The sequence below is a fragment of the Babylonia areolata genome, chromosome 31 (assembly GCF_041734735.1).
Source record: "Babylonia areolata isolate BAREFJ2019XMU chromosome 31, ASM4173473v1, whole genome shotgun sequence".
In the NCBI taxonomy this organism is placed as follows: domain Eukaryota; kingdom Metazoa; phylum Mollusca; class Gastropoda; order Neogastropoda; family Buccinidae; genus Babylonia; species Babylonia areolata.
In genome coordinates, this window is record NC_134906.1 from 3418848 (window position 1) to 3428847 (window position 10000).

The window sequence follows — 10000 nt, forward strand, 5'->3', positions numbered from 1 at the left end:
GTGGGTTGGTTGGGGTGTGTGGTGGTGGTGGTGGTGGTGGTGGTGGTGTGGGGTGGGGTGGGGTGGGGGTGTGGAGTGGAGGTGGGTTGGTTAAGGTGTGTGGTGGAGTGGTGGTGGTGGTGGTGGTGTGGGGTGGGTGGGAGTGGGTTGGTTAGTTGGTGTGTGGTGGTGGTGGTGGTATGGTGTGTGTGAGTGTTGGTTGGGGTGCGTGGTGGAGTGGTGGTGGTGATGGAGTGTGTGTGTGTGTGTGTGTGTGTGTGTGTGTGTGTGGGGGGGGGGGGGGTAGGGGCAGGGATGGGAGCACGGTACTTTGTATTTCTCTATTTCTCTTTTCTTTTTCTTTTTTTCTTTTTTCACAACATATTTCTGTGTGAAACTCGGAGAGAGCGCCACCCGTTTTTTGGGTGTTTTTTTTTTCCTTGCCTGCAGTTTTGTTTTTTTGTTTGTTTGTTTGTTTTTCATATCGAAGTGGTTTCAGTTTCAGTTTCAGTAGCTCAAGGAGGAGTCACTGCGTTCGGACAAATCCATATACGCTACACCACATCTGCCAAGCAGATGCCTGACCAGCAGCGTAACCCAACGCGCATAGTCAGGCCTTGCGAAAAAAGTATATATATATAGATAAGCTTACATAAATAAATAAATAAATAAATAGATAAATAAATAATAATTATGATAACAAAAAATTCATTACTACTATCGAAGTGGATTTATCTACAGAATTTTGTCAGGGACAGCCCTTTCGTCGTGCGCTAAGTGCATGTGCACACGGGGCCTCGGTTTATCGTCTCATCCGAATGACTAGCGTCCATACCACCACTCAAAGTCTCTCTCTCTCTCTCTCTCTCTCTCTCTCTCTCTACCATGCGATTCTCTGTTATAACATGATAAAGGCATTTTAAAGAACATCATTAATAATAATAATAATAATAATAATTGTCTGATCATACTTCCCTCATCTCTTGCTTTTCCTCCTCTAATCCCACCACCCACGCTCCACCCACCCACCCCCACCCCCACCACCACCACCACCACCTCTCCCCACCCTCACCATCACCACCTCCAACCCACCCAACCCCACCTTCCTCTCCCTTCCCTCCCCTCCCCTCCCCTTCTTCCCCTCTCCTTACCTCACCCCCCACCCCCCACCCCCACTCCCACCCCACCCCCTCCACCCCCTTACTCACACACACACAGACACATTGAGGCAGCCATCAAGCGTCTGGAGAGGACGCACGTGCCTTTCCTGGGGCTCTGCGACCCCAGCGGGGGTCAGGACAATGTGCAGCGCCTCAAGGGATGGTTCTGCACAGCGCCTTACCAGCAGTTCTGCTGGGGCGTCGAGGATCGCAACGCATCCATCCGTGTGCCGAGACTCGTGGCAGACGCCGGCAAAGGCTTCCTGGAGGACCGCCGCCCGGCCTCCAACTTTGACCCTTACCTCGTGACGGGCGCCCTCACGCGGATCATCGTTCTAGGGGAGACCACCGTCAAGAACCCTTACTGCCAGGAAGGGGCAGGGGGGGAAAGAAGGGAAAGGGGAGGGGAACGGTGGGAAGAGTGGTGACGTGGTGGACAAGGTGGCTAACTCTTTACAACAAATGTGCTCCTTTAATTGATTAATTAAATTGATTTTGACTCAGTGGTTGGGTTTTTTGTGTTTTGTTTTGTTTTCTTTTGTTTTTTTGTTAATTTATTTTATTTTTATTTTATTTTTTTAACAAGAAAATGTGCTCCTGTAAATTTGATTGCCTGGGGAAAAAAAAAAAAAATTCGGGCGGTGGGGTTGGTTGCGGGATGGGGAAGTACACTTCCGGTGTGGGGTGGGGGGGGAGGAAGTGGAGTGAGTTGGATGTGGTACTGACCATTGGTTTTTGTTTTTTTCGTGTTACGATTTTGCAATTGGTCATTGAGCTGTGATGTTGATTTTCATTGTGAAGACAATTACACAATTACACGTTGGAACACGCATACACACACACACACACACACACACACACACACACACACACACACACACACACACACACACACACACACACACACACACACACACACACGCACACACACACACACGCACACACATACAAACACACACATACAGAGTCACACACACACACATACACACACACTTGCGTGCGATATAACTACTAAGAACACACACACACACACACGCGCTCGCGCGCACGCACACACACACACAAAACGCGCGTCCCAACACACACATATGCACTCACGCGCACATGCAAAGAAGCACACACAAAAACGCACCACGTTCACATATGCGCGCGTGCGAGAGTGCGTCCGCGTGAATGTGCACATCTACTAAAAAATGTAACTGAAGTTTGATTCAGTTTATCAGCATCAATCTCTTTGAGGTTGTTTTTTTTTGTGTAACAGTATGTATGGTAGAATTGTCATGTCGTACATCATACCAACATGAATAAACGTGAAATGTCTTGTGATTAATCTTCATGTAAGGAATAGAGAGATAGACAGACAGACAGACAGAGAGAGTGATAAATGAAGAGACACAGACAGAGAGAAAAACTGAGAGAGGGACACAGAGGCAGAGACAGAGACAGAGACAAAGAGACAGACACACAGACCTATAGACGGAGCATTAGCTAATCCAGTACGCGATTTCGGCGAATCGATTTGGCCTTATATCACGCCAAAAATCTCCGGTACAAGAATGGAAATCTTAAAATATTTCAATTTATTTTATATTCTTTTATTTTCCTTTATTTTATTTTTTCTTGTTTTATTTAATTTGATTTTAATTTATTTTATTTTATTTTGTTGTCTCCTAAAAAGACTGCATGATTATCTAAAACTATTCTCTGGTGTCAGCTGATTCTGTTTGTACTGGTGAAGTAGAAATCTTTCAATGTATTTGTCAATAAAAAAAGAAGAATTATATGTGTAGCTGTCGTATGTACATTTTTTGATATGTCGTTTCAAAAAGACAAATTTTAATGTGCAAAAAATGAAATTAGATCGACTCGTGTGTGTGTGTGTGTGTGTGTGTGTGTGTGTGTGTGTGTGTGTGTGTGTGTGTGTGCGTGCGTGTGTGTGTGTGCGTGCGTGCGTGAGAGAGAGAGAGAGAGAGAGAGAGAGAAAGCATTTGCTGTTCATAATGAACAGATGCATTTTATATGGCTTGACTGTTTTATTATTGTTCCATTTAGTGTTTGCTACCAGTGTGTGGTAAAACCCACAAAGCCATGATTATATATATATATATATATATATATATATATATATATATATATATATATATATATATATATATATGCTTTTGTAGTTGCAGACCTGTACCCACGTTGTGAAACTAGACACTCATGTGGACTGCATTATGATGTAATCTATTCAACAAGAATAATCCATACTTTTTCACCTTTTTCTTGATAAATTCAATTAAACATCGGTGATTTTATGGTGTGACTGTTATGGTCTGAATCTCTCTCACCTCACTCTGTGTCTTTTTTTTTCTTTTCTTTTCTTTTTGGTCTCTGTCTGTCTGTGTCTATATCTGTCTCGGTCCCCCCCTCCCTCCCCCCCCCCCCTCTCTCTCTCTGACTCTATGTCTTTCTGTCTGTTTATCTGTGTCTATATCTGTCTACGTTTTTGTCTCTGTCTGTCTCTGTCTTTGCCTGTCTGTCAGTCAGTCTGTCTCTGTTTACAGTTGTTGTTGTTGTTTTTTTCTCTCTGTCTCCCTGCCTTCGTCTTTTTCTGTATGTTGTCTGTCTGTCTGTCTGTCTGCCACACTCACCCCCCCCCCCAAACCCCCACCCTCACCGCCTCTCTCTCTTTGCCTGTCCGTCAGTCTGTATGTCTCTGTTTACGTTTTTCTCTGTGTCTGTCTCCCCTTGTCTTTATCTGTCTGTCTGTCTGTCTGTCTGTCTGTCTGCCATCCTCCGACCTCTCCCCTCCCCGCCCTCTCTCTCTCTCTCTCTCTCTCTCTCTCTCTCTTGTCTCTAGCTCTACTTATGAATGTCTGTTTGTCAGTCTGTTTGCCTATCTGTCTGTCTGTCTGCCTGGCTGGCTGTCTTGTCTATCTCTCTGTCTGTCTGTCTGTCTGTACCTGTCTTCGTTTTTGTCTCTGTCTGTCTGCACCTGTCGTTATCCGTCTGTCTGTCTGTTTGTCTGTCTATCTGTCTGTCTGTCTCTCCTTTCCCATTCTCTCTCTGTCCATCTCTGTCTCTCTCTCTTTATATCTCTCTCAGTTCTTCTCTGTTTCTGCATGTATGGGTTGATAGGCACACAGACATACAAAACATCACCCATTTGTTGCTTCTTCTATCCATCCATCCATCCATCTATCCATCCATCCATCCATGTAAGCACACTTACGTAGACAACATGCTTTTTATGCACAGTCTGTAAAAATACATAGTCCGTAAAGAAATAGCATTAATCCACAGCCAAGATATCTCATGTATACATTTATACGCACATTCATCTGTGCATATCAATTGCCTTTATGTGCATCATTCCAGAAATAGATGGACAAAGTAAAGAAACAAATAGATATATAGATCTATCAACACACAATTTCCTAGTCATACAAAAACGTGGACACTCTGTTCAATAAGTTGTTGCATACACATATGAATTATAAGAATCAAGAAATCTTAATTCTTTGACAACTGTATTCAGAAACACACACACAAACAAACAAACATACATACATACATACTGGTATACACACTGGCAAACATACATACTGGCATACAAGCTGACATACTGACATACATACTGATTTACAGACATACATACTGTCATACTTACATATATACTGACATTCATACTGACATCTATTCTGACATATATTCTGACATAAATATTGACATGCATACTGACATTCATACTGAGATTCATACTGACATAAATACTAACACACATCCTGACATACATACACACATACATAAGACGACCATTGCATAAGTAAACAAGAACCTTTTTTTCATGCATGATTATAATCGTTGGGAAACATATGCAGATGCCAGAATAAACACACACATTTGCAAATCATGTGTAGTGATGGCCTAGAGGTAACGCGTCCGCATTGGAAGCGAGAGAGCGCTGGTTCGAATCACGGCTCAGCCGCCGATATTTTCTCCACCCCCCCTCCGCCCTCTGCTCCCCCACTAGACCTTGAGTGGTGGTCTGGACGCTAGTCATTCGGATGAGACGATAAACCGAGGTCCCGTGTGCAGCATGCACTTAGCGCACGTAAAAGAACCAACGACAACAAAAGGGTTGTTCCTGGCAAAATTCTGTAGAAAAATCCACTTCGATAGGAAAAGACAAATCAAACTGCACGCAGGAAAAAAAAAAATTAATGGGTGGCGCTGTAGTGTAGCGACGCGCTCTCCCTGGGGAGAGCAGCCCGAATTTCACACAGAGAAATCTGTTGTGATAAAAAGAAATACAAATACAAATAACAAATAAATCATTGTCAGTCTACTGCCTGTGCGTTAGTGACGATGTGATCAATATTCGCTTCAAGTTCATTTCAGGGTATGTTCAGAATGACAGATTCTGTGTAACCACGAGACAGCTCCAGGAATCTTTGACAGATTGTTTGTGAGGCATACCATAGAATCTGCTTGAATTTCACCAAAGTTATTCCCCCCCCCCCACAACAATGAACGTTGTCGTGTGTGTGTGTGTGTGTGTGTGTGTATGTGTTGTGTGTATGGTTGTGTGTGAGTGAGAGTAGAGAAGGTTCCTCGAGTGTGTGTGCACAGTCATACTCCGATAATACGCTAACTTCTACTATTTCAAGCAGACTTTTTGGCTGGCGATATTCAGAAAGGCAGATGTGAATAAATGCAAAAATGAAAAAAAAAAAAAAAAAAAAAAAAAGACACACACCCACACCTCCCCCCCCACCTCCTCCGCGCTCACACATACACGTGGTACCATCTACTTTCTACCGAAGTTCCAGAACTCAAGTCAGTTACCGCGTCCCGTATTCTCTGGGATATCAAACACACAGACCCGTGGCTGCAAACGATTGGGTGAAGCAAAGTTGACGACGACGACGATAATTAAATGGTCGTTTTCCTGGACGTGGTCATTAATTTTTTTTAATTAACCAGCTCACCATGACTGCTAACAAACTCCATACACAGTTTATTAAAAAAAAAAAAAAAAAAAAAAAACAACCAGTGCATTCCACATGTCACAGATTCAGTTTAGTGAATACACAATGCAATACAGTGACTGAGTTTCAGTTGCAGTTTCAGTAGCTCAAGGAGGCGTCACTGCGTTCGGACAAATCCATAATTATACGCTACACCACATCTGCCAAGCAGATGCCTGACCAGCAGCGTAACCCAACGCGCTTAGTCAGGCCTTAAGAAAGAAAAAAAAGGTGAATAAATAATAGATAAATACATGAAAAAAAGTACTACTACTAATAATAATGATATGTTTAAGGCGCAAAAACTTGATGAATTCAACTATAAGCGTACATAAACAAATAAATAATTAAATAAAAAAAGAACTGATAATAATAATAATAATAATAATAATAATAATAATAATACTAATAATAATAATAATATTAATAATAATAACAATAATAACAAATAAATAACTAAATAAAAAGTGACTGAGAAAAATTAGAAAGATGAAAGGTAGCAACCACCGGTATTTTTCCCCCCCTATCCATTTGGAACCACAGAAAATAGCACGTCACTTGGAAAGCCATACAGGAAAAGTAATGTCTTTGGGAACAATTGGAAAACAGCATGTCTTTGAAACCACATGACTCGCAGCTTGTCTTTGGAACCATCGGAACGTAGCATGTGTTTGGAATCATCGAACTGTAGCATGTCTTTGTAACCACATAAATTGCAGCGTGTCTTTGGAACCATGGGAACGTAGCATGTCTTTGGAACCACCGGAATGTAGCATGTCTTTGGAACCGCAGGAATGTAGCATGTCTTTGGAACCACAGGAATGAAGCATGTCTTAAAAACCACAGGAATGTAGCATGTCTTTGGAACCGTCGGAATGTAGCATGTCTTTAAAACCACAGGAATGTAGCATGTCTTTGGAACCATCGGAATGTAGCATGTCCTTGGAACCATCAGAATGTAGCATGTCTTGAAAACCACAGGAATGTAGCTTGTCTTTAAAACCACAGGAATGTAGCATGTCTTTGGAGCCATCGGAATGTAGCATGTCTTTAAAACCACAGGAATATAGCATGTCTTTAAAACCAGAGGAATGTAGCTTGTCTTTAAAACCACAGGAATGTAACATGTCTTTGGAGCCATCGGAATGTAGCACGTCTTTAAAACCAGAGGAATGTAGCATGTCTTTAAAACAAGAGGAATGTAGCATGTCTTTAAAACCAGAGGATTGTAGCATGTCTTAAAAACCACAGGAATGTAGCATGTCTTGAAAACCACAGGAATGTAGCATGTCTTTAGTACCACAGGGACAGCGCATGCGCGCAACAAGTCTTCACGTGATACGGAGCAAGGCATACACGTAACTTGCAGATTGTGCTGATTCAGCACACACACACACACACACACACACACACACACACACACACACACACACACACACACACACACACACACACACACACACACACACACAAAATCTTTGGCAGCTGATATCACAGGTAAGGCTGATAGTGATACTCCGTACAGGTAAGGATGATACCACAACTGATATCACAGGTGCTGCTGAAACTAATGAGACTGATATCACAGTTGATATCACAGGTAAGGATAATACCACACCTAATACCACAGATGATCTGAGGCAAGTATCAAAGGTGAGACTGATGGTGTGTGTGTCCGATAGAAAAAACAACAACAACAACAAAAAACAAAAACAAAATTCCAGGCAGAAAAAAATACGAAAAAAAGGGTGACGCTCTCAGTGTAGCGACATGCTCTCCATGGGGAGAGAGCAGCCCGAATTTCACACAGAGAAATCTGTTGTGACAAAAGGAGTAATACAATACATCATAGGTGAGACTGGTATATGGAAGGTGAGACTGATGCCGCAACTGATTATCACAGGTGAGGCTGATTATTCAAGGCAAGGTCGATACCACAGTTGAAGCCACAGCAGTATTTGCCAGTCACATGTAAAACGAAAACCGAAAACCACCAAAAAAAAACCAACAGTGTTAAAGAAACAGAGCCAGGGAAGGCGGGTAAGGCAGTTCCAGTGCTCCTTTCAAGAAGGCCTCAGAAGTGTGGGGACCAATCTACTCACAACAATCTGTTTCACATACAAAAAAACAAAAACAAAAACAAAACAAAAAAACAAAAAAACCAACAACAAAAACAAAAAAACAAAAAAACAAAAACCAAAACGGAAGAGCAGATACTATCTGCTTGACCAAGGCTGGCAGGGACCCAAAACACTAGTCATGCCCTTTGGCAGCCTCCTACTAACTACTGCTGGACAGGACACGTTGTCCGCATGACAGACAGCAGGATCCCGAAGATGCTACTGTATGGCCAGCTGAAGGAAGGCCACCGCTTGGAACTTGGAAGACCCTGCAAGCGCTTCAAGGACACCTTGAAGACAAACCTCAAAGCCTGTGACATGGACATCGCTTCCTGGGAAACTGATGCCCTTGATCGCTCTCGCTGGAGGATGCTGTGCTCTAGTGGCATAAAGACGTTTGAAAACAAGAGAACGCTGGCCATTAAGGAGAAGCGTGAGCGAAGGAAGCAGGGTTTAACTTCTGGAGACGTTTTCCCTTGCAACACCTGTGGGAAGTGCTACGCATCCATAATCGGCCTCTTCTCCCATATGAGGACACACACCGACAGATAAGCCTACCTGTCTACTCACCCGTCGGTCCGACGTGAGACTCCATCATCATCATCACCAACTACTGCAAGACGTAATAATAAAAGGTGAGACATAATTTTTCAGTTTGTTGTTCCCCCGTAAAAGGCACATCCTCAAGAGTACTTAACTTTAGTGGCTGGACTTTGCTACAATAAATAAGGTTACTATGAATGTATGAATAAATGCATGAATAAATGAATGAATCAATGGATGAATAGATAAGTGAATAAATAGATAAATAAGTAAAGACCACTTCTGAAAAAAAAAATCTCAGCAACAAAATAAACCTCCTGGCACCAATCCACAGCGGGCACAAGTAGTGATGAACGAACGACTCCGTCACATCGTGCTTATTATCTATGGCAGGTTCCGTTTCCAGTCCAGGGGCTGAAGTTACCAGTAACAGTGACGTCATTGTCTCATGTGACGTTTCCAAGGCCTTCTCCATGATGACGAAAGCAGAGGGAAGAAGAATGGCGTCACCACATCACCACATCACCCACCTAAGCCGATAGGCCATCTTTCTCTGGCTGACAGGGATTTTGGGCACGGCCAGAAGGGTACAGGCAACATTGGATACATCTCCTGCAACATAATAACACAGTATTGAGATTTGACGGGCGCAATAGCCGAGTGGTTCAAGCGTTGGACTTTCAATCTGAGTGTCCCGGGCTTCGAATCCCGGTAACGGCGCCTGCTGGGTAAAGGGTGGAGATTTTTCCGATCTCCCAGGGTCTGTTGAGATATGTGCAGACCTGCTAGTGCCTGAACCCCCTTCGTGTGTATATGATCACACACGCACGTTGAACATCCTGCAATCCATGTCAGCGTTCGGTGGGTTATGGAAACAAGAACATGGACACCCCCGAAAACAGAGTATGGCTGCCTACATGGTCGGGTAAATCAACAAAACGGTCATACACGTAATACGTTACATGTCTGTCTGAGTGTGTATGTGTGCGTGCGTGAAATCTACTTGAATGACACAGGAAACTAATGATGAGCGCCCAGTGGCAAGCCGCCAGTCAGCTCCACCCAGGTAGACAGCCTGTGGTGCAAATGACCCCGTGTTTGTAAAGCGCTTAGAGCTTGGTCTCCGATCGAGGATAGGCGCTATAAAAATATCCATATCAATCAATCAATCAATCAATCAACC

The 10000-nt window shown here is 43.1% G+C and overlaps 2 protein-coding genes across 2 annotated transcripts in view; one reads left to right on the forward strand and one right to left on the reverse strand.

Annotated features, from left to right (window-relative positions):
- LOC143275751 (glutamine synthetase 2 cytoplasmic-like) overlaps nucleotides 1–1597 on the forward strand; it is an 8859-nt gene extending 7262 nt beyond the window's left edge. The window contains exon 6 of the mRNA XM_076580029.1: nucleotides 1198–1597. Within this exon, the coding sequence (XP_076436144.1) occupies nucleotides 1198–1567 (370 nt within the window). The 3' untranslated portion in view covers nucleotides 1568–1597. The remainder of the gene's footprint in view (nucleotides 1–1197) is intronic.
- Nucleotides 1598–8411: 6814 nt separating this feature from the next.
- LOC143276089 (kelch-like protein 26) overlaps nucleotides 8412–10000 on the reverse strand; it is a 16042-nt gene continuing 14453 nt past the window's right edge. Inside the window, exon 9 of the mRNA XM_076580481.1 lies at nucleotides 8412–9429. Within this exon, the coding sequence (XP_076436596.1) occupies nucleotides 9332–9429 (98 nt within the window). The 3' untranslated portion in view covers nucleotides 8412–9331. The remainder of the gene's footprint in view (nucleotides 9430–10000) is intronic.